At 44.2% G+C, this 25,253-nt stretch overlaps 1 protein-coding gene across 6 annotated transcripts; it reads right to left on the bottom strand.

Annotated features, from left to right (window-relative positions):
• Positions 1–1,780: 1,780 nt before the first annotated feature.
• NSFL1C (NSFL1 cofactor) lies at positions 1,781–24,894 on the bottom strand. 6 transcript variants are annotated; one of them, XM_039863922.1, is made up of 10 exons: positions 24,724–24,885; positions 22,282–22,379; positions 16,865–16,939; positions 14,756–14,788; positions 13,971–14,184; positions 13,313–13,405; positions 12,161–12,270; positions 11,652–11,789; positions 5,064–5,228; positions 1,781–3,479 (listed from the first exon to the last, which is right to left on the bottom strand). In XM_039863922.1, the coding sequence occupies exons 1-10, from the start codon at positions 24,826–24,828 to the stop codon at positions 3,317–3,319; spliced, it is 1,194 nt and encodes a 397-aa protein (XP_039719856.1). In that variant the 5' UTR covers positions 24,829–24,885; the 3' UTR covers positions 1,781–3,316. The 6 variants fall into 6 exon arrangements, with proteins under 6 accessions (XP_039719856.1, XP_039719859.1, XP_039719857.1 ...); XM_039863925.1 differs by having other exon boundaries at positions 14,019–14,184; positions 24,724–24,881; XM_039863923.1 differs by having other exon boundaries at positions 14,756–14,761; positions 24,724–24,881.
• Between the last annotated feature and the right edge of the window lie 359 nt (positions 24,895–25,253).

Raw genomic sequence — 25,253 nt, 5'->3', positions numbered from 1 at the left:
AGGTTTCATCTCCATTTTACAGGTGCATCTAACCATCTAAGTTATTTGTTGAGGACCTGCTATGTGTCAGGCACTGTGCCAAGTGCTCAGGGTATAAGAGTGAACACAAAAACCCCTGCCTCGTGGGGCTTATAACCCAGTGGAGGGGACGAAGGAAAACAAACAGTATGTAATGCATCAGATGGAGATAAGAAAATAAAGCAGAACAAAGGGATAGCAAGTGATGGGCAGGGGCCACATCCTCTGGGACTCTTCAGGGACCCATGAGGAAGTCACTGTTGTTGATGTGAGATGATGGAGGCTGGGCCTTGGAGATCGCAGGGGAGGGATGATGAGGACAGGATTTGGAATGCATTTGCAACAGAACCTAGAGAACTTGCTGATGGACTGGACGTGAGGTGAGGCACAGGCCACTGAGAGATGTAGTCAATAGAGCACAGGAGCTTACTCAGCCTGGGCCCCAAATTGGACACTGGAAGTCAATAATGTGTTTTCTGTTCTGCTTCCCCATCCTGGCTTGAGAAGAGTGGACCTGGAAGAGGTGGCAATGGGAGGCCACAACTATAGCCCAAGACACGAGCAAAAACCCATTTTAAAGAAGGAAGACCTCCTTTTATTTGGCCCTGGGAGCAAGTCCCGGCAGGTTCCTTCTGAAATGCTAGTGGTTAGGATAGAGTTGCAGGGAACCCACACTTCTGTACCAGGTACTTCCTGGAATGAGCTCAAAGTCAGCTTTAAGGAGTGCCTAGAGGGGATCAGCAAGCTTCATACTGTGGTGGGCACACAAAGGGGTGCTGCTGCTCTAGAGGGCACTTTGGCAATGCCATCTAAAGCCATAGACGTGCTCAGCTCTTGCCTCACATGCCTGCTTCTTCCTGTGGTCATTGCCTGAGAAAGCAACCAGTTATGCCCCAAACTGTACTTCCAGGGTTGTTTAGTATGGTGGATAGTTTACAAGACCAGACAGAAACACCACACATGCCCCATGGTAGATACCAGTTTAAGCTGAACTTGTTAGAAAGGGCATCATCATGACAGTTAGTCTTTTTCAGTGATGAATTTTGGGTATCTTTCCATCAGGAAATGTCTAAAGTGTTGCAATATATTCTTAGCCCCGTCCATTTAATGCCAGGAGGTTCCCTTACTTGCCAGCCAATTTTTCAGATGATTCAAAATGCCCCACCAGCAACAAAATGCCTCTAATGAGGACTGCCCTGAATTCAGAAGCCCCAGAACCAGTGGCTGTTGAAAATCCTTCTTAAACCTGTGAGAGCTTTTCTGGGTGGATGGACCTTTCCCTCTGGGCCACCCAGAAAACTAGGACTGAAAATATCCTTACCCAGCCCGAATCTGGACCACTGTAATCCCTGGCTCTATGGATGGCAATGGCTCTGACCTTGGGCCAGATACCCAGCTGTTCTGAACTGCGGTGGTTGCAACAAGTAGATCCCTTCCTAGGTGGGAATCCCAGGAGGGCTTGTATTTTTCTAGATGATGCAGGTTTTGAGTGGTGTTTTTGTGATCTCTTCTGGTATGAACTAATGAACTTAAGCAGAAACCCTGAGGCGGGGTGGGAGGGGGTCGAGTGTGTATGCACATGGCGCATAGTGGTCAAGAGCACAAGCTCTGGAAGCAGACAGACCTTATCACTAAACCAGTTGCGCAACCCGGGCTTTAGGTTTCCCACTAAAATGAGAATGCTGTGAGGAGCTGAAGTACTTACAATGGCTGCTATTACACAACTTCTTCAAAGCAACCCATTAAAAAGTACAAAACTCCATTGTCCTCATTCTGGATTTTAATGGTCAAGGTAACAATAATTTACAGTTTTTCCAAACCTGCATTTAATTTCCACAGTTGCCTCCACCTGCTGGACACACTGTGGCAGATGATGCAGCCCTCGCAGTTTGAGATCGGAATCACCGAGCCATGTCCCCTTCTCGGCATGTGTCTTGGTTGAAACTCAAGCCCTTCCTCAGCTCTGGGTGGAAGTAGTGTTGATTCTTGGCTTGTGGCAGGGTGTGAAGCCGGAGTGATTGGTGACAACTGCTTGGAAAGAGGACTGAGGCACGTTATGATTCAAAACCAGGAGATTCTGAGTCAGTGTTGATTATAAGTCTATGTTTCACGCAACAGGGAGGTGAAAAGGCTTCCAAGCCCCCAGTGAACCTCCTCTCCCAAACTTGCACAGAAAACAATTATGGGAGAGAAGGTCTTGACCAGGCTGGACTACTGCTGAAGTTGCTTCAAGTCCGAACAGGGCAGGGCAGAGAACAACTGTGAGGCAGAACCTGTACACCAAAGCCAGGCACTGTTATCCTCAAAATTTACTCAGCAGAGGCCTCTCGCAAACGCTAGCACAGTAAAAGGAGCTGGTAGCAAGAGAACCCCACTTCCAACATTTGATTTGCCAAGCACATCATTAGTGAATAGCTTAGTGATTTTTTTTGATTGTTTTTCACGAAGATACCCTAACTCTTTAACTCATTTGGTTTGGCACAAGCTGTTTCCCAATGAAAAGATACCTATCTTCCTCCTAGGTACCGATTTCTGTACATGGAATAAAGCAATGACAGAGCAGAAGAGAATCACTAGGCTGAGAGCAGCCTGGATGATGAGGGACGAAAGGGCTGGGGCAGGCGGGTGTAGTTAGAATCTCAACTGGCGAAGGCTTGGGGAGCTCTTAATTTCCCAGCTTTTGAGCGAAGAAACACAGGGAAGTATTTATTTTCATCAGAAGTTGAGTGCATCTAAGTCTGACTTCACACTTCAGGGGACTTTTGCTGCTGCCTGGATATATCTGGGAGAGATCTGTTCCTGAGGGAATGAATGGCTGCAAAGCCTCTTTGTGTAAGTCCCCCCACTTCCTTCTCTATAGAGAGAAATTCTCCACTAATCATTGTGAGGGTGGCAGGTGGACACACTAGTGGATGGGTATTGTGTACCACAAGCGATTTTTATGCAGAGAGCATGGAAGAAAGGCTCTTCCTACACATGTTGGAGATAAATATGATTTTAAAGCAATCGAAGCCTGCTTCAGTGGAAGAGGTTCCGTACAACATGCTGGTGATAGTCCTTCAATTTTTTTGGTTGTTTTTATTTTTTTCTTTAAAGTCCATTGATCGTCACAAAAACTGAGGAAATTTAACTAAGGAGAAAACAAATGTCCAACAGAGTTCTAAGAACCCAGAGCTACGGAGGAGACGTGGCACTGGACTGCTGGGTGTGTGGAAGGGGCAGGAGGGGCAGTCCCCACGGGGCAGCTGGCCGTGGGGGACATAGGAGAAAGGCGAGGCTGCCCAGCAGGGCTGGGCGGTTATGTTAACCGCTGCACGATGACAGCATTGAGCAGGTTGGCTTCCTTAAGGGTCTGGTTCTCATCAGCCAGCTCTTTGTTCGGGAAGGTAGTCATGAGGACAAAGCTGGTGGCAGCCATGGCCGGCCGTGCGTCCACGATGAACAGTCGGATATCACTGATCCTGGTAGAGCAGAAGTGAATGGAGAGGAGGGTGAGCAATGATGTTCTCTGCTGTCCACAGACTCCCATCTCCCCCAGCCCCGTCCTTCTCCACAGTGGCCAAAGCTCTCCTTTGGAGGCACGTTGGCTCCCTTGCCTAAAATCCGTCATGGTTGCTCCCATTTTCTTTAAGAGAAACACCAAGCTCCTCACTGTGGTCCCAAGGCCTAATTTTATACCACCCTCCTTCCCCTTGTTCTCCTTTCAGTTCTTCACCATGCCATGCTCCCTGCCTACACTTGCGTCCCTCTTCTAGAGGCTCCTCTGCCTGATCCTTTTCCTGTAATCCTAATCAAGCCTCAGTCAGGCCTCAGCTTGAATGCCACCTTCTCAGGGCAGCCTTCCCCTCAAGCTCCTGGTCTTCGTCCTCTATCTTGCTTCCACAGTACTGATCAAGTCTGTCATCAAACAATTCTGAGATATGATTAATGTCTGTCTCCTCCTGTAGATCATGAATTCCACAAGGGAAGAAAATATTGTCTCTTTTGTACATCACTGAAACTATTAGTGAGAAGAATTATTGAGGGTCAGCAACTCTTGAATGCCAGGAATCCCTTCTCTAGACATTGCCTGAGTCCTGAACCTGGTGATCATGAAAATGGAGTCACTGGAAACAGACAGCCTTCTCCCTTAGGGAGCTTAAACAAAAGTTTCTTACTGTCCCAACCCTTAAAATCCCTGCAATCTACAATTTGGCACATCTAAGGGACTGGACATCCATGATGCAATCTGAGACTTTCAGCAAACAGACCCCTCACCCAGCTGGTAAGCACTTCATATGTGCTCTTAAGGCTTGTTTTACAACTTACCCCACATGTGAACTTTGTCATCACTCAAGGACTGTCAAGCCATTTAATGAGCCTCCTACGTGCATTCTAGCTGGCCTATGATTGATGAAATTTAGACACTGCTATTTTAGAAAAAGGAGTTGACAAATCTCTTTAGTGGCAACAACCTTCTCCTGCTAATCACGTCATCAGCCTGTGCCTCAGTTTCCCTATCTTTAAGATGGGGGAAGCACATTTTGCTTTGATCTAGCCCAGATGATACGAGCTAGTAGAGCAGATATTCTAGAATTCTCAAAGGTCAGATCTAGAAAAGACCTTAATATACTAGTGGTTTCAGAGTCCCCTGCTGGGGATGGAGGTGGAAGAAGCCATGGGTGGGATGCTGGCACTGTGTCCTCTCTCCCCTCCTTCAACCACAGCTGTTCAAATTTTGTTCTACACTTTGTGTTTAGCATGAGATTTCCTTTGACCAAAGAGTTTGGGGGCTAAAAAAATCCCTTAGGAATCCAATCCCCTAATTTTACAGTTGAGGAATGAGACTCACAGGAGGGATGTGGCAGTTACTGGCCACATTTATGGAAGTGCAAACCAGAACCAAAGGCTTTGGATTTGCATACCTTCCCAACCCACTGCCTTCTTTGGGGAAAGCATGGAGTGCCTGCTGATGTCAGGAGGAAGAACAGCTCCCTGCCTCCCACCCATTTGTGGAAGTCTCTGAGACACGCCTAGAATAAGATAGGCCAGACAACACAAGGTACCTGTGGCTGTGGTTAAATTTCTGTACCAGCCTCCCGCCATCGGCAAGCCGTATTTGGATGTTTGTGGTAGGCTGTGACTCGTCGATTGAGATGGAAGAGCTGGCTTTGGCTTCGTTTTCTGCCTGTTGGGCTGGAGAACTGGTATTCAACACCTGGGGGGCAGTGCTGAGGAGAAAGGATTGTGTCAGGAAATGAACAGAAACAAGGTCTCTAACAGGAGGGGAATCCTGTCTCAGATTTTTACTGAGCCTTTGCTGCATCTGGCACTATATTTGGTGCTGCTGATACAAGGAATGACCAAGACAGACTGCCTGCCCTCATGCAACTCCAGGTCCAGCAGAATTCATCTCAGACTCTGAGTTACTGCCAGCTCCCTCACTTCTAGTAACTTTGGGCAAGATACACAACCCCTTCTCCCTCAGTGTCTTCACCTGAACAAGGGCTTGAAGGGAAGAAAGTAGTATGAATGACAGCCTGGGGTGGGAAAAGACTAAGGCTGGAGGACCCAACAGACCAGGATGAGTTTTAGCCTCAGTGAGAAAGGCTGAGGGCAGAATGAGGAGGGGCCACTCCAAGTTTACGGTGGAGGCAGGCTTGACACTGCCTGGCAGGGGCTGATGAAATATGAAGGATGAGCCCAGACTCTTTCTCTGTGATGGGATTTTTTTCAGGCCTGCATTCCCTATTGTAACCTCACTCATGTGCATATTCATGTGTCAACTATCAGAAGCAGGGTGGGGGATGGAGGGGCGGTGAGAATTCCCAAAGGCCGACTAAGTGCCTGGGACCACAGGGATTAATTATACAATATGAACATGACATGGTGCCTGTTGCAATGTTTAGAGCTCAGTTCTTAGAATCAGATGGACCAGGGTTGAAGTTATGTGGTATTGAGCAAGTTACTTAAATTCTCTTAGTTTCAACAAGGATAATAATGAGGATCTTTAACAAGGGTTAAGGATACTTGCCCTGCTCAGTTTCTCAGTTTTTGTGGAGCTTAAAGTGAAGAATTACATAAAGTATTTAGGGTGGCTGAGAAGCACAAAATACACAAAGAACTCCCAATTCTCCACAACCTTCTGGAGCCTTAGTCTCTTTCCTGTACACCACCATACACCTCACTCTCAGCCTTTCTCTTAGCAGATGCCCTGGCCTAGACCTTCGCAGAGGAGAGGCCATTAGATGAGAACTTGCTTGCTTCTCCACAAAGCCTCTAAGTAGATCAGCTCCTACACTGCTCCCTTCCCTCTAACTTTTAAACCTAAGGTTATTCTTAGCAAATCCAACTGTAAGTGCTTTCCCAAGTATGCTCCCTGGGACCCTTGTCCCTCCAGGAAGGTTTCAGAAATGCCACATATTACATGAGCAGCATCACAGGCATATTAAAGGTCTTGAGCAATCATGCAATTAAGGCAAACTTATGTATCACCACCATGTCCCTTTTTCATGTTACACTTGTTATCATGTGTACATACACACAAATTATCAGATAATTTCATGGAACAGTTTATGAAACATTGCCCCAGAACATATAACTGGGAATGAAGAATTGAAAAGTGAACTTACTCTTTTCTGCAAATGTGAAACAGATGAGCTTAGAGAATTACAAAGTGGAGCTGAGAAGAGAATGCTGGCCACGCTTACTAGCTACGAGAGGAGCTGCTTCTATGCATCGGCCTCGCACATGTGGGACACAAATGTGGGCCAGGACACACATAAATCACACTGTCACATGCCTCAGGAGATGCCTGGGAATGGTCGCAAGTTAAATGTTACCCCTGCAGTGCCTAAGGTCTACTGTGTTTTGTTCATTAGTTTTATGGGTGTTAGGATGACTCTCCAACTAGGCTGTAGGCAGTCTGTTCCTCAACTGTTTATAACAATTCCAAATACATGATGAGTACTCATGGAAGCTACTATCTGTCAGAAAGGGAACTCTCACATTTTCAGCCAACCTAAAATGAGAAAAAGCTGTTATTCCAAAGTGGCTGACATTATCAGGTCAGGCAAGGGTGGAGGATGAAGATAAAATAGAAATGATATTTAAACTACTTTGCGCAGGCACTATCTAGGTTTTCTTTTCATATCCATGGCCTCACTGAATCATCACAATCATCCTTTGAGATGAGTATTATCTCCATTTTAAAGATGAGAAAACAGAAGCACGTTGTAAAGCAGGTTTTAAATTTTTAAAAACTTATGCAATGAATAAGCTCTATATTCTGTGTATTCATACCAGGCAGCCTTACTTTCTAAATCTTTTCTAAAGGTTTACTTTAGGAAAATAATAACATACATTGAAAATGTCTTCTCAAACTTCTCCCCTGCTCCCAGAGAATCTGGCGTACTGCTTCCTTATGAGCTGTGTGACCCAGCAAGTTACTGAACATCTCGGCTTCTCTACTTCCTTTTCCGTAAGATGAGAATACCATCCTCACCACATCCATACTTTTTAGGGTAGGCCATCTACTAAACTGCAGCCATTATTATTAAGGAGAGTCAGTGTGATGCTGGGGAAACAGCTCAAGGCCCACCATCTGCTCCCAACTCTACCACTAAACTAAGAGGTGTGGCCTTAAGCAAGTCATTCAGCTTCCTAGGTTTTCAATGTCTCCTTGTGTATGTAGCACAAGAAACTGTTCTGTGAGGATCAGATGAGATAATGTATGCAGAAGGCCCAACACAGGACATTTAAGAAGTCCTCCATACAAGGAGATAACCGATGTTTTCGGCTTTCTTCTCAGCACAGGCTCTTGCATAGAGCTGGTGCTCATCATTTGAAGGTTAAGGAAAGCCTGATACATGGAGTTGGCTGGTTGCTTCTGATTGTTTCACTTACACACCTTAAAAATAAAGTGAGTTGGAAAGACGATAAATACAGTGTACACTTATGAAGCACCCATTACTGAACTGGGCCCTATGCTGAGTACTTTACACGTATTAGTTCATATTAGTTCACTTAATCCTTAAAACAGCCTGTGAGGTAGGGATTCATCATCTCCACTTTATAGATGAGGAAACTGAGACACAGTGAGATTAAGCAACTTGCCCAAGAACCTAGTATTGGTTCAAGGTAAAGCCAGGATACAATCTCAGCTGTCTAAATCCAGGTCCTGTGCTCCTAACACCTGCCACATTCTCCTACCAGGTCTTGGAGTCAGACAGACCTAGACCTGATTTCAGGAACATTACTTCATGGTGAAGTTTCCTCATCAATAAAGTTAAATGAAATCTCCCATAGTTGAAATAATAGCTAAAAATAATGCACCATGCCCAGAATGTGGCTACCAAGAACATCCAGGATGCAATGCTGCATGGCAGATAAGAGCAGAGACTGGAGGGAACCCAGATCAGCACTGGTCAGCAGTATGGTCTTGGGCGTGACTTAACCTCATAAGCTTCAGAATCTTTATTTGTATAATGGGAATCAAAACAGATCAAAGGCCATAACACACATGGAATGCTTAGTATAGTACTTAGCTAACAGCAGAAAAACACTGAAAAAGCTGATTATTGTCATTCTTCAGGGTCCACTTATATTCATTAAATTCTGGACCCAAATCACTCAAGAGATGCTACTACCTATCCATGGGCTATAAGTGGAAGGTTACCTGAGAGGCACTCTCAGTCTATGCTGCCCTCAGTGGAGTGGCAAACCTCTAATCATTGTGTAGGGCAGCCAAGTGCATCTGTTCAAGGGAACCAGAATCCGTCTGGTGCTCCTTAAGAACTGCTATCCCCTGAGCCATTCCTCGCCAGCAGTGGCTGGGCCATCTGTAGCAGTGAGGGCACTTCGCCCAGGGGCAGGACTGGTCAGATCAGATCAGACATCTATAAAAAGAGGAGTTTCTTTACCATCTCACTGCAAATATCATAATGAGTCACAGGGAAATTGAGTCTCATTCATATCAAGAATCTGAATCACCTGACTGCTCATTTCCTTTGTAGTGGGAATAAAGTGGACACTAAGGTGCTTATTGCCAAAATTATAAGTCCTGAGACTCTGCCATCCCCTTTACAGAAATAAAAACTACAGAATGTACTGTGAACAGCCAAAGCTAATCCTTCCGCTGCAATGACACTACCCCACCCAAGTACAGTCTTGGTGTTTGCTACTCAAATTTGAATTCGGTCTTTCCCAAACCTTCAAGTTAGTTCTCATCCAAACAAATTCAACACCTAAAACAATGAAAGTTTAATATAACTGAAATAATTTTTTTTTCAACTGAGAACAATCTATTCATTCACTTAAAGTATTTTTCCAGATAATCAGAGAAAAAACCCAAGACTAATTTTTGAGGCAAATCTGAAAGTTTTCTTGAACTTTTGGCTCCTGAACACGTTAGATGACAAGATGACAATGGAAAACATGGTAAAATTTATGGGATAAACAAAAAATTGTCTACCTAGTTTAGACTAAAAAGATAAAATCCCATCTCATTAGTTGTATAAAACCTTTTTTAAGGTTATTTTTTAAAAAAAATCAAAACTGAAATAAAATGAAAGTGAAACTGGCAATGAATATTTATTTAGCTGATAATCACCACCTGATTTATCAACCTTTGTCTCTACTGGTGGGGTTCATCCTCCACACTAATAAAGTATAAACTCCCGTCTTGCTAAAATAGACTTCTTTAAAAATATTTTCATTTTCTGAGATCTGAATCTTGTACACAAATATAGTTAGGCTTTCCAATAGTAAAATCATTTTTTGTTAGTATCATGAAACCAAACAAACCCAAAGTGCATGGTGTTCTGAGCCCTTTCTTATAATTGGTGGTGGGTAAAAAACTCACAACCTTTTTGGAGGATAACTTGACAATGTCTTAAAAATATGAAGACCTTTGGAGCCAGCAATTTTACTTCTAGCCCAAAAATAAGGGACATACAAAGATTTAATTATTGTTTGTAATACTGTTGGCTACCTAAAATGTTTACCAGCAGAGACAGGTTAAATTATAGCACATACATAGGACAAAAAATTATATTAGCATTAGAAATAACACTGTAGAAATACATATACTGATATGGAATGACAGCCCTATTACACTGATTAGGCAAAATAGGTGATAAAAGAGCATGTTCATTCACGCGTGCTCACATGTGCACGCACACACACACTCTCTACACATATAAAACTAGCAGGATACGTCTTTCCAGATACTAACTGGATGTATTTGGTAGTTAGGTTTAGAAATAGTTTTTATTCTTTATCTGCATTTTCTATTTTTTCTAAAAAGATAAACACATTTTATTTTAATAACAGAAGAAAAAATTATCGGCTGCTCTACACAGGTTACCACAGCTGACAGGGAAGCTACAGATGGATCACCCTGAGAACAGCTGTTCTGGACTAACCCATAGGCCTCAATGTGGTAGATGAAATGATGAGAACAGGGTAGACTTAACTATGTTGATCCTGGTAAATCACAATCTATTGGTCTCTAATGTTCTGAGTTATGACCCTTGTCCCTGATGAGGCATGAATTTTGGCTGACAGGGAGGGAGGAGAGGGCCAGCAAGCAACTCAAACAGCACAGCTGCTGGCAGATTACACTCTGATCCCTACAGGTGAGGATGAGGTGAGCAAGGGCAATGACTAGTTCAAGAGCTTCCAGGTCTAAGTCAGAGAGGGTATCTTGCTGTGCAGGAGGAATGTGGGAAGGAATGCTAATCAGAAGGCATGGGTTCCAGTCCCCATTCTACTACATATCAGTCACATACCCAAGGGTAACCCTTAAAGTCTAAGGGCCTCAGCTTTCTCTTTGTAAAACAAGGACTGCACTATGCTGAGTGCCTCTCACGTGCACAATTCCAAAGGTAAGTGTGCCCCTGAGAGGAGGCAGCTGGCCTACGGGTTGGTCAAGGGTCTGGTGAGAGAACTCTGGCTATCAGCAGTAACAGTGACTATGAACCAATCAGATCCTATCAGGGGTCTAAATGCAGGATGGAAGCAGTGGCAGAGGACACAAGGCAGAAAAAGCAACGAAGTGACAAAGTGAGTGTCAAGAAGGACCACAGATGTAGAGGTAAAAGCTACCATAATGGTGGAGCTGTAGTTTGCATGAGGCAACAAAGTCCTTGAGCTCTTTTGGATCCTGAACCATGCCACTGCAGGGTTTGCTGGGAGAGTCTGGGATTCCTTATACCCTCTGCATCCCCATTTCAGGTGACCTGAATATATGTGTCTGTTTCAGCCTTCGGTCATCAAGGTCACCCCTGCCCTGAACTCCCCAGATTACTGAGTCAAAGCAGCAATGTGTTACCTTTACCTCACTGTGGAGGCAACGCTCTATGTGCTTCCTGAAACAGTATCAAGGAAGAAAGGACTCTCATTAATCTATTTTATAGCTGGGCAAACTGAGGCTATTCATACAGTCCAGGGTCATATGGACAGAAAGTGAAAAAGACTTAAACTCAGGTCTGTAACATTAAAGCCCATGGTCTCCATATTCTTCCTTCCATAAAAATAAAATGTGAAGTAATTTGTAAAGATTTATATATACAAAGTGAGTGATATACAGGGTGGGTCTGCTGAGCCTGGCAGAGTGACTAACATAGTCTGCTCCTGCCTGTGCTGCTCCTTACCTGCCCAGTTTCTGACCCTCGCCAGTGAAGGCTTTAAAGGCTCCCTTGGGCTTCACGAAGTCCTCATCCCGATGGTCCTCCATGTCCAAATTCACCTGCCCACCATGAGCTAACCTCCGCAGCTCTGCTGGCACCTCCCTGCACGAGAAAAGGCAATGTTAGGGTCCACATCGAGCAGGATGGGAATGACAGTGATGGGTGTGAGAATAAGCCTCTCAGTTCCAACTGTGAAAACTGCTGGCTACCTGTCTACCTCCCCCTTCTCCTGCCTGCTCAAAGTCAAGGCAGAGGCCTGTATCTTACTTAGTCACTTACTTGGCTCTGCCCCAGGCCCACAGGGGGAAAACAGACACATGAAGTTTCTGGAGCAGATCTTTGAATCTGTATCTCAACTTTGCTAAATCTGCTTCAATATTTACTTCTTAAATAATAAACATTCAGATCAGCCTCTTCTTGCCCATCTGCCATCTCACCCACTGACATGGAAGCTGGAGGGCTGTTCTGCTCACCCTCTGCGGATAGACTCCAGAAACTGGGCATTGGATGGGTCTTGGTAGCTTCTAAGTTCGCCATTGTCCAGGCTGAATCCACTCTTCCAGAGTTTCAACACTACATGAACCTGTGACAATAGAAGACAAGCAGTCCATATATTGTCAGGATCTTGGCAAGTGCACTACTGTGAATCTGCAATGTTAGCGGGTTTTTACTATTTTACTGGGTCATTATTAAAACAGAGACAGAAAGACACAAACATGCATGCACGAGGAAATCAACCACCAACCAAATAAATATTAACCTAAAATAAGGTGCTATGGCACAGGTTAAGAGAATGGGCTGTGAATTAACCAGACCTGGGTCTGCGCCTTCATTTTGCCATTCATTAGCTCAGGGACTCTGAGCAGGTGACTCAATTGAAGTTGTGGCTTCCTCGTCTGTAGGGTTGCCAGGGTGGTTGGCATGCAGCTTGTGCTCAACTAAACTACTCATGGACTATTTCCCGGTCATTAAAAATAACATATACAAGCCCCTGTAGTCACAGAAAAGGGGCTAGAAGGCTAAAATCCAACATATTAGCAGCTGTTGCCTCAGGCAGATAGGATTTTTATTCTTGCTTGACTTTATTTTGGAATAAAACCCAAAATGATTAAACGTAAATACATTATAGAAACTAATGGTGACAAGGCTGTATGAAAAAGTTTATGGCATATATTAAATCAAAAACTTCAAAATTGTTTACATAGTATCATTACTCTTACTGGAGGGGGGACCCGTATGCACAGGGGAAAAAGGACTGAATAGCAAGGAAAAAATTTTGAAAGTTCCATTTCAGGTCTCTTTGGGTGGTCTGAAGACCAAATTCTTTAGCTGTGCCCATATGACCAGAGAACCCAGACACACTGTCCTTCTGCCTGAGAGCCATGGTATGCTCAGAAAAGTCCTTCATGTGTCTATCCCCTCTGCCCACTCCTTTTCAAGCCGCCATGCCCAACCAGATGAGAGCTGCCTTTGATTTTCAGGTAAGCCTAATATCAAAGCAAGAGCACTGTCTCTTCCCTTTAAGAGGTTGCCTGTTCACAATTAACGTGACCAATCCCTTCTGAAAAATGGCAGAACAGGTCACGATCATCCACCCTAAGGCAAGCAGATGCACGCACACTCACATCTTGGCCGGAATGCCGCCTCCTTTCTCCTGCCACGTAGGCAGACTCCTCCTCTGGTGCTGCCCCAAGGCGATAACCACCCCCTGCAAATGGCTATAAAAGACAAATTCATAAACATTGGAGGAGTGGGTCAATGGTGGTAGGGTTACTCAGATACAATGATGTATTGAAAGCTGGTTAACTACTAGATAACACTTTCTCTGGGTATCAAATTCAGAGCTACAGGCCCAGGCAAAGCCATCAAATGGATTAGGGTAAAAACTAGGAGATGGTGGTAGCTGCTTGGCTAAAGGAAACAGTTGCTACTGGCTCTAGTTAATCATGGCCAGGTAGGAATCTGGGTAGAGGACAACAATGAAAAATTTTTGATTTTCCAAGACAGAAATCCAGATTTTATATCAAACAGGTAGCTATTAATTCAATAAAGACAAAATAAAGCAAAACATTGAGTAAATCAAATTGGATGGGCCACATAAAATGTGTGTAGGACCTGATTCGAACCATGCGCCACAGGTTTGAAAACTCTGTCCCAAATATTGATTTCATGTTAAAGGGTGGAAGAAACTGAGCTGCTCTCTTGTGTATGAGGATAAGTGAGCAAATGAAAAACAAAACAAATTCAGTCACTACTGGGGTGAGAAAGGCCTCCTTCACCCACTCTGGAACCTGAGTCCTGTGGCCAGAGACAATGATCCTCTATGCTCACTCTTGGTTTACTGGTCTCTCCAGGGCTCTTGGTCACTCGCTCCACAGCTACGGCTCCGTGCTCCTTGGCACCTTTAAAGAGATCATCCACCAGCTCGTTGGGACTTTTCTTCCTGGGAGGGCCAACAATCTGCTGTCCACTTCTCTCTGAGCCCCCGGCATAAAACCTGTACAGAAAATACACATCTAACACCAAATATACTTCAAAACCATGAATAAAGCATGTGCCAGGCTCTGTATTAGGTGCTGGGCACACCGAGGTGAAGGGTACAGCTCCCATCTTTAAGGAACTTATTGTCTAGTTAGGGACACGTAAGGAAGCAGGCAGGCATAACGCAGTGTGAGCAGCAACAGAGGTCAGTATAAGGGGTGCTCTGGGAACACTAAGTTAGGGAGGTCAGTCAAAGCTTCCTAAGAAGGGTGTCTTCTGGGCTGAGTCTTGAGGATGAGATTATCAGGTAAAGAAATCAGGGAAGGGCATTCCAGGCATGCACGACAGCACGTCAGCTCAGGAGAGTCCCAACTCGGAATCAGCCTTTGAGAATTACCCATCTGGTGGCCAGCACCTATTCAGGACATAGCAACTATGGGGTAATGGTAGCGGTGGCATAGTTAGTACAAGCAACAAGGCTCCAGTGTTGGCTTTGTTGAGTGACCCTGGGCAAGCCAGTGCATTGCCTTGTAATCTCACTTTCCTTGTCTTTGAAATAGGAGGGAAGGACCACATGCCCTACCTACCTGCTCCTTAAGTCAGGGCCGTGAGGTTCAAATCAGCAGATGTATGCAAAAGAATAAGCACAGAGTAATGCACACATGTCAGGTGGTGTGATACTGCACCAAGAGCTCACCCAAGCCTCACCTTGCCTTGCTATTTTTATTACATACAGTAGGGGCACTGAGGAGAGGGTACTGCAGAAGGTTAGGGAAGCTCAAATACAAGCCCCAAGATACCCACACTGGGTTTTGCAATAGGCCAAGCTTGACACTACGTTAGAACTTTTTTTACCTCGGTCTGAAAACCAGTAGTCACATAGCCTGGCTAAGTGCCTCCTCATCACTCCTATTCAGGTAAGTTTGTCTCTGGTGGGGAGAATTGAGAACCTACAGAAATTAGTCTCAGCTTTTTATTTCCTGATATTTCTTATGGAATGCAAGGCAAAAACATAGTCCCTGGCAAAGACACCACCACCAGTGTCATCACGTCTGAAATGCTGAGGGGCCAAGGAAGTAATCAGGATGTGAAATAAAGAAAGGTCAATGCCTGGAAGATGTGACAGGATGAGAGGAGGAGGTCATTTAGGAGCTGAGCATTCACATACTTGATAACATTGCCTATCACTCAATGAGTGTAAAACTCTGAAATTAACATTTATTCTTAAACCACAAGTATATCTAAGAAGGCTCCGAGGCAGTGTAAAGTGCATATAGATGAAAACAGAATAGAATACATGTAATTTCTCAGCCCACTTCCCAAAGACTGACCACGATGAGGTACTTCTATTTCTGTAATAGTTATTACACAGTGTTCCCTAGGAATGCTTGTCAGACCAGAGGCAGAGCCCATGGAGAAGCAAAATCCATGAAATGAGGCTGTAGCCAGTTCATTCTTGTTCATTCCAGGTAGATGAAGTTCTGTTTAATGGACTGTAAGGTCTTTATTAAAGGAGCTCAAAGCATTGGCTTAACAACTAGGAGCCTGTGATCAAGTGCCTTAAAATTATTCATGACCTTGACTTGCTATTTTCATTTCTAGAAACTATTCTAAGAAAATAATCTTAAATGTAGTCAAAGATTAGTAGACAGAGATGTTCATAGCACTGATATGTACAGTGGTAAAAAATGAAAAAACCTAAATGTCAGACATCCCACATAATGGATTATTAATATAGTCAATGAAAACACTTATGAAGAATTTTAATGACATGGAAAAGTGTTTAAGATTTAGCATTAATCCAACAAAAGCAAGAAACAAAATAATCTGACTTTCATCATGTAAAATACAATATAAAACAAAGTATATTTACACAGAACCAAGGCTTAATGGAAATATGTCAAAAATATTAACTGTAGTTACCAAATGGTAGATAAATGTTATATTTTTTCATTACACTGTTCTGTATTTTCTACGATGGGCGCTAATTTCGTTATAACATTCTTAAAAGTTAAAAACAAACACTGTGTGTGTATATTGGGGGGATATACATTTAGAAGCCTTTTATTGTTTATTATGTGACATACTGCTTTTTCAATTAAAAAGAAAAAGCTGGAAATACACTAAAAATGTTATTGATACCTGGTTACCTCTGGGATGTGGTATCACAAATGACCGTTTTCTTTCCTACCGATTAGTTTCCCTTCCCATAATATTCTTCAAAAAATATCTATTATTTTAACCATTAAAAACTCAGAATACTCCAAAAGAAAAACAACAGTATCAGGGTACAGGGATTACTTCCAAGCTAAAGGGAGAGGGAGACTGTTTCTAATATGTGTTTACTGGCTCACAGTAGTAATGGCTAACAATAACCGAACATGTTTATCCTTCAGCAGTCCCCAATCTTTTTAGCACCAGGGACCAATGCTCCTATGAGAATCTAATGCCTAATGATCTGAGGTGGAGCTTAGGCGGTGATGCTAGCACTAGGGGGCGGCTGCAAATGCAGATGAAGCTTTGCTAGCTTGCCCGGTTCCTGTGCGGCCCGGTTCCTGACAGGCCATGGACTGGTACCAGTTTGTGCCCTAGGGATTGGGGACCCTTGTTTTAAATGTTTTATACATTACAGTGATTATACATTATCATTATTATAGACTTTTCTGTAGACTGTGCCCCCCACCCTGAAGACTCACCTTTGGCCTTCCTCCTCCTCCTCCTCCTCATCTTGGTCATGAATGAGGTCTCTGAAGGATGTTACCCGATTATCGCTAGAGACACCAAAAAGAGCAAAATAATCTCAGGGGGAGTTAAAGAAAAGGTAACCCATCATTAGCTGTTAGGGAGTTGAGGACACTGGGGTTAGATTTTTTTGGTGGGGCAGGAAAAGGATCTTTGCAGAAGAGGGTTAACCTAAGTTTATATGCAAAACAATGAGGGTATTTCTTCACAGTCACACAGGACAAGAATAAATTAAAAGGGGGGATGGGATAGGGGTCTGTATTACTTTAAAAACTTACTACCCAATAGCTATTTTCATCATTTAATTTTTAAATACTGAGAGAATACCTGTGCTTGGCACTGAACTGGACACTAGGTCTACAAGGATGATCAGACACAGTTCTTACCCTTGAGTTACTTACAGGCTAATGGCACTTCGGCCAGGAAACCATCTATTAAATACTGTGCAATAGGGGCTATGATAGAGGGAAGCACATGGAACATACAAACACAGAGTTTCATGTTCTGAGTAGGGATGGGGGAATATCAAGAAAGGTTTTCCAGAAAAATGCAACACTTGACTGGGTGCTGAAGAACTGGTGAACATGAGTCATTTGGGTAAAGGGTGGTGGGGCTGGCAGGGAAAGGGGACCAGCAGAGCAACACAGGAAAGCAGCATGTATATACACAGAGACTAGCAAGAGTAACACAGGAAAGCAGCATGTATATACACGGACACTAGCAAGAGTAACACATTAGAGGAAGGAAAAATTGTCAAGACATAGAAATGAAATGAATATGTGGGCAAGGAGGCCTCTGTCTGCTTCTACTATAGGTTAGTCGAGAAGTATTTACTGGTGTTTAGGAAAAAAAGCAGAGCTGTGTGGGGTACGACGGAGAGGGCACACTAAAAACGGGTGTGAGAAAGGTTAACTCCCTCCTTTGGCATTGTCTTACACCGCCACTTTATTCCTAGTTTAGATTTGCCCTCGAGGAATAATCTTAGTTTTTCAAGGATCACAAGACACACATTTTATAAAAGCATTTTCTATATTTTAGAGGAAAATAGTTTCCCTATGATATGGGGAAAGCTTTAGTGAGGCTAGAGAGAGAAGGAGGAGTTGTTTACTAGAAAGCAAGCTCTGATCCAGTAATGAAGATTTATTTCAAAGAGACAACTAGGGGTCAGAACAGTCTTTGAGGTTCCACCAACTAGAAATAGGAGGACAAAGACCAATCGATGAGGCAAATACATTCCCTGCTAGAGTTAGCTGAGAGCAACCTCCAAGACATTCCTTGATGCTCTATTTAACATCGTTCAAAAAAATCTATGGGGAAAAAATCCTCTCTCTGTTGTTAAACACCTTCAAATACACATGCGTATACTTGCTGTAGCAAACCACTTGCTCTGGCTATGGGTTTGAGTCTTTCTCCAAAAGTTTTTGTACTTAAGACTATGACAGAATCTAACACAGACTCTAGTGTCCACATACCGAGGTCCGATTCCAACTTACCATCCCACCCTGGGATCTTGGGCATGAAGTTCTCTAAGTCTATATTTTCTCAAAGTGAAAATGGAGACAATCACAGCACCAACCTCATAGGCTTTCTGTGAATAGTCAGGAAACTAATGCATGGTATAGTACATTTCAAGTACTACTCTTAAGCAGTGGTTTTCAAATTGTTGGTGCTTGGACCAGGAGCATCTGCATTACCTGTAAAACTGTGAGAAGTGCAAATCCTCAGGCTCCACCTTAGACCTCCTCAATCAGAAACTCCAGAGGAATGTCTGGCAACCTGCTTTTAAGGAGTCTTCCAAGTAATTTTGATGCATGCTCAAGTTTGAGAACCACTGCTCTGAGAGTTACCTAACCATATGGATGTCTTGGAGACAATACCAATTTCAAAAGATTTTGTCCATGTCCTCCACAAATTGGCAAAATGTCCCAGAAATTTCAATTTTTCAGCATCAAAACTCTATCTCCCAGGCTATCCTGGCATCCTGAAGTGGCACAAAAGTCCTTTGTCAGATCACATTTTCTGCAGTGTGGAAATGCTGAATATGCATTGTTCGTTATGGAAACCACTAGTCACATGTGGCTACTGACCATCTGAAATCTGGCTAAGTGCAAATTACAAACTAAATGTGTATTTTATTTAATTTTAATTAATTTAAACAGCCACATGAGGCTAGTGGCTACCATATTTGGACAGTATAGTTTTAAAGAATCAGACAATGGCAGTCTCTGAAATTCTAAGAAAGTACAGTTTTGTTGGATGAAAGAAAAAAAAAATGAAGAAACTAACCACTACCTCTTGCTTGACCCTATGCTAGGTACAGGGGTGGGAGGTCTGGACAGGAAGGTAGAAGCAGCTTTGGATTTAGACAGACTTGGGCTGGAATCTGCCATAACAGGAGCTGTGAGTCAGCATCCTGACCTGTGAAATGGTGAGCACCTGACCTACTTCCACAGATATAGAGGTATGAGAGAACACGGGTGAGAATATCTCGCAGAGCTAGACAGATGTGGGTGCTCCTGATATACTAGCCCTCTCACTTCCAAGAACTTATGATTTACTTAGGAAGAAAAAAATTAAGTTTAATATCAAGAGTTCAAGACATCACAGGAGAGACAGCAACAAGCAGTACAAGGACATGAGTCAAAGAAATGAATGAATTATAGTCATGACTGGAAGAATAGGACTGTGGTGTGCTGCCTATGGGTTGGGGGAAAACACGCTCAATAAGGAAGGTGAGGATGGAAGTAAACTTGGAAAGCAGCACAGGCTTTGGACAAGCAGAAAGCAAAGGAATGGGCATAGAAATCATCAGGCCCCACAGTCAAGTGAGAGGCTCAATCAAAAGCAGAAGCAAAAATTAGGCATAATTGAGACACCAAAGAAATCAGTCTGGTTGGAATAAAGATTTAAGAAACAAAGAAAAGGGGTTAAGATTAAAATGGTAGGTTCATGGCAAACTCTGGAGGACCCACAATATCCACAAGTACATCACTCTGGCTGAAAGCCGAAGCAGATCTGAATTAAATCCTTGTTTTACTAGCCGTGTGATCTTGGGAAGATGCTGAGCTTCACTGTCTCATCTGTAACATGGGAATAATAACAGTACCCACCCCAAAGGGTTGTAGAGAGGACTAAAGAGATGTATACGTAAAGGCTTAACTCAGTGCCTGGCACTTGGTAAGTGCTCAATAAATGACAGCTATTACTATTGAGGAGTTTAGACTTACTTTTACAGCAATGGCTAACCTTTTTATTCCACAGCCTTTTGAGAATCTGACAAAAGCTATGAATTTCCTTGCCAGAAGACATCATGCACACAAATTTTTGCCTATAGTATCAGGTGTAATTTATGGACCTTCTCACTTCCATTTAGATTCCTCCGAGGGGTAAGGGTCTCCATAATAAGAATACCTCTAGAGTCAAAGGAGGAACTCACTAATTATCATTCCATGGCAGCAGTGATGAAATGAAAGATATCTGAGAAGATGAAGAGATGGGAAGAACCCAGCAGCAGACTAAGTATCCTGCAACACTCAGGTCAAATAGGGTTAGGGGAGGGGCAGAGTAGCAGGGCGCATACAGAATTCTCTGAGGTGCTAGCACAGGCTTGGCTTCTGAGAATGTAGTCAATGTTTTCCTTCTCAACAAGGATAACAATGCAACGAACTGTGACCTCTCGCTCCCTCAGTACTGAGTCTGAGGCTTAACCAAAGCAATAAAGCAAGGCCTTTAGGCCTCCATGTGTTCAGTCTTTTACTCCCACACAGTCCTACTGTTAAACTCTATTTCCTTGATTCTTTTACTTTTACGTCTATTTTTTAATGCTGTGAAATGAGACAGGGAACACAAAGAATGGAGAAGAGGAGAATGGACGGTAATGATGACAAAATGATAATAGCAGTTAACATTTACTGTGTTCTAAGTGCTTTATAAGTATTAACTCATTTCATCTCCTATGTGGTGGGCACTACTACCCTTCCCATTTGACAAGTGAGGAAAACTGAGGGCCTGAGATGTAAGTAACTTGCCCAAGGTCACAGATCTCCACAGTGGCAGAGCTGGGATTTGAATCTAGGCACTCTGACTCCTCAGCCCATGCTCTATTAAACTACTCCTTTGACAAGACTTTGGGACTACTAGAGAAGAAAGGTGTGAATATGTGACGAACATCAAAGGCTAAGTTTCAATTCCGCCCCCTCTGTACATGCCAATACTCCAACAGTAACCTGGGGTGGCTGTGAAAGACTCTACCAGCAGCTGCAAGAAGAGCCCTTACCCTAATAACCATGCCTGAGGCAGTGCCATCACCGACACCCTCATAGGTTAGCACCTGTGAATAATTATAAGATCACTTGCCTACTGCCTTTCCTCTGGAAATGGGAGGTAAAGAAGTTACGGAAGCAATGAGTTCTAGGGTTAGTATTCCTTCCAAAAGAGGAAATGTAATTTAAGGTTCAGATGCACTTATAGAGAAACACAATTTACAACTTCACTGGCAAAGAAACACTAAGTATTCTGAGGTTGAATTTAAACTCAAATACGCTTTTCTGGTGAAAACGTGTACCAGAGAATAGAAGCAAATCAGGCTAAAGCAGAGAGGGAAGTTGTAGTTCAGACACTTTTCTAGGAAGAGGCCTTGCCTGTCTTTTGCAAGACCAGCATTTTCTCATTGCAGACCACAGCAGTGATCTGCCATAGGAACCTCAGAGTGGGGGTGGCTGGGACAGGGGATGCAAATAGGATCATAAAAGTTAATACCAGATTACTTAGGATAAGGTCTCTGTAATCAATTTGGGAAAGAATGGGTTACACAGGTTTATTTTCTCTAAAACTTCTTAATAGGGTAATGAACACCTTAAAAAAAAAAAACTTTCTAAAGTCATGTGACCTAATCTTTTACATCTACAGCACCCCTGAAAGGATGTCCTTTGGTTTCTACTTAAAAACATCCAGAGATGAGAAGGTTACTCCTTACATTTCATAAATAAAAAACCCTCAAACACCTTAAAAGTAGTTTCTGTGGTTTCTCCTATGATTAGACAATAAACCACACTCAGGTATGAGCCTCTACCTGAGTGTTACCCTTATCTCTACAAGAAAGGAATGATCAGGTCAAACTGGGTTGCGGGCGTCGGGGGAAGGTAGGCTCCTCATAGAATTCTTCTGAGGTGCTAGCACAAACTTGGTTTCTGAGAACTCAGTTAGCGTTTTCCTTCTGGACAAGGAACTACTACCCATCAGTCAGTCTAACTTTCTCACTCGAACTCACTGACCCGTATCCCCAGGCTTGAACCCTCTGTCAAGTCAGGAAATAGCTCCTCCTCACTGCTGGAAGTACACCCATGCAGCAATAATTGAAGTAGGCCCTTACCTGGGGGCTGTGCCTCTGGACACTGAACTGGGGGTTGCCTGCGAAATGGTCACAATGTCTTCATCCCCTCCATCCTCATAAAAGCTCGCTAGGGCGATCTGAAACAGAGAGGTAGTAACTTGGGATCCTTAAACAGGCCTTCATCTAACATATCTCCTTTGAACAGCACACAGGAGCAAAGACACAAAGATAAGGCCCACGCTTACAAACAGGTCTGTATCTGGGGCCATAGAAAATTAGACCAAAAGGTAACAGCCCGACTATTAGTTTTCATATTACGTGAAACAAATTCCACCTACTATGGGGAAAAGAAGGCAAGAAGGCAGGCTGGAATGGAGATATTTCTTATTCTCATTTTATTAAAAAATGTGATCTAGTAAAAGCAGTGTACATTTATTGAGCATTTACGTGCCAGGTTGTCTGAGCGAACTGTACATGTTAACTCATTTCATCCTCAAAAAACCCTATGTAGTTAGTACTGTTATCATCTCAATATATATACAGCTGATAAAGAAATAGAGAAGAAAATTGCCCAAGGTCACAGTTGATGAAGAGCAGAGCCAGGTTCCATTCTAGGCAGTCTGCTCAGGCTCCTACTCTCAGTTCTAATGTGATAGCCAGGAGTCAGGAACTATGAGGCCAGTCCAGACTACTTTTACTTCCTCTCTGAGGCCCAGTTTCCTAATCTGTGCAATGGGGACACCTGTTCCACTAACCTTACACAATGGATGAGAGGTTCCATTATTAGTTATGCATAATCGTGTCTTAGCTGTACATATACACAATGAATATGGGAGTCTTTTGGCCATTTGTGATTGTATGTTTCTCTCATTGACTCAATGGATAGCCATTTATTTTGCACAATCACTTTGCACAAAGAAATAAAGCACTAAGGTTCACAAAGATGAAAAAGACATGGCTCCTGTCCTCAAGGTCACCAGCCTTATAGAAGGCAGTGAGCTCTTGTGGGACATAACTAGCCTACTAGGAATAGTGCACCTTCACAGGATGTAACCAGCCTGCTGAAGGTAGTGTGCCTTTGCAGGACACAACAGGCCCGCTAGGAGAAAGCTGTCATGGGATATGCACTGACTGGGCATTCGAGTCCTGGCCCTGCCAGATAAGTCATGTCACATGCATGAGCCTCTGTTTCCCTAGCTATAGTGTGGGGGAAACTGCCAATTGTAGTAGTGATCTTCTAGGTCTCTCAGAAGAAGCTGCATTTTGTATTTCTGCCCTGCACAGGGGCTACATTCACACTGTATGTCTGTAGAGGCACGATGCTTTAACTCTTACTTTTGGGAAGCAATTTAAATGGAGCGGAGTAAACAGATCCAGTTCAAATCCCAAACTTACCACTTACTGGCTGTGGGACCTCAAGCCTATCACCTACTCTCTGAACTTCCAATTCATCTATACAATGGGGCTAGTCTTCTTTACCTCAGTGTTGCCAGGATTAAAGGAATAATCATAAGTGCCAAGCACACTGTGGTTAAGAGTTTGGGCTCTGTAATGAGACAGCACTGAGTTCTAATGCTATCTCTTCTATCTGGCAGCTAGTGAGGCCTTGAGCAAATAACGTCCCTAATCCTCGGCTGCAAAATGCAAAGATTAAATGACTTAAGACGCATAAAGCAGTTAGAACAGCACCTGGCTCATGGCAGGTACTCAATAAACATTAATCATCATCTACCCAAGATGCAGGTTGGTCAAGAACATTTACACAATTCTTTCTTCAATTAATGAGCACCTATTATGTACCAGGCGTTGTTCTAGGCAAGGCAATTCGACAGTTTACAAAAATCCCTGCCTCGTGTAGCTCATCTTAATGTCTTAATTAAAACTTATCACATGCCAGTTAACTAGACGATAAGCTCCACGAGACTCCCATTTTACTGATAAGGTAACTAAGAAAAATAGGCTCCAACCTTGCGCCACCACCCCGGAGGTTGTTTCTCCCAGCAATTAGGTAGGAGGGGGCGTGAGTCAAATCCTGGGCCGTGCTTCTCCCTCCACCTGCGGCCAGGGCTACGGAAATGAAAATGAACGACCACCTCGTTCCCAGAGCTGCTCCACCCGGGGAACTTGTCATTCCCACTCACGCAGCGTACATCCGAGACTCCGCGCGGCCGCCACGCCCCCAGGATCCCCCTCTCCACGCGGGCTGCGGCAGTGCCCAAAGTCTCGCTGGCCCAGAGAACAGGCGAGGTAGAAGAGGAAACTAAGGCAGGCAGAAGAGGTCGGGGCCGGGGCTGTCCCGCGTTTTCCCACGTCCAAGCCGAGCTGGCAACGCGTGGCAAACGGCCACAGGCCCCTGAGGCCTGTGTCAGGCCGCGGCCCGGCGGGATGACTGTGCGCTTCGGACACCACGGGCTTGACTCGCCAGGCGCCCTCGCTCCACAGCCCCCGGCCTGCCCGACGCAGCCCGCCTCGTGGCGCTACCTGCAGGTCCCAGCCGGCCGACTCGAGGAAGAAGCGGGCCCGGTCCTCCTCCGTCCCTGTCACCGCCACGAACTCCCTCAGCGCCTCCTGTCTCTCCGCCGCCATCTTCGCGTCGTGCGCCGCCCAAACCGCTCCGGCCCCCGCCGTACAGCCTCAGCCCCACTGCCGCGTTCCGCCCGTGGGTAGACCCGGCCCGGCCGACCGGTGCCCGCCCACAGGCCCCGCCTCACGCGGTGCCTCATGCAAAGTTCTCCGTGCGGGAATCTCCGCCGCTCCCGCCCTCTGGCGGCCGCTGCGCGGACCCGCAGGCCAACGGCGGTATGGGAGCGGCGCGAAGGGTGAGAGGTGGGGCAGGTCTTAAACACACAGGTAGGATGCAAGATTTCTAAAGGAGTCACTCACAATTATACATGGATTCATCTCCATCATTTAATTAATTTAGTCATTCATTCATTCACTTGTTCAAATATTTACTGAGTATTATCAAGGTCCCGTTGTTCTTCCCAGGCTGGGGATCAGCAGCGAGCAAA

Source organism: Pteropus medius, unplaced genomic scaffold (genome assembly GCF_902729225.1).
Source record: "Pteropus medius unplaced genomic scaffold, Ma_sr-lr_union100, whole genome shotgun sequence".
NCBI lineage: Eukaryota > Metazoa > Chordata > Mammalia > Chiroptera > Pteropodidae > Pteropus > Pteropus medius.
The sequence above is the reverse complement of the archived record's forward strand: the minus strand, read 5'-3'. Positions and strand labels throughout refer to the sequence as shown.

Coding starts and splice junctions, on each gene's coding strand:
- NSFL1C (XM_039863922.1), bottom strand. CDS start 24,828: ATGGCGGCGGAGAGACAGGAGGCGCTGAGGGAGTTCGTGGCGGTGACA. Junction 16,940..22,281: donor TCCAGAGGCACAGCCCCCAG/GTAAGGGCCTAC, acceptor TGGTGTCTCTAG/CGATAATCGGGTAACATCCT. Junction 3,480..5,063: donor AAATTTAACCACAGCCACAG/GTACCTTGTGTT, acceptor CTGCTCTACCAG/GATCAGTGATATCCGACTGT.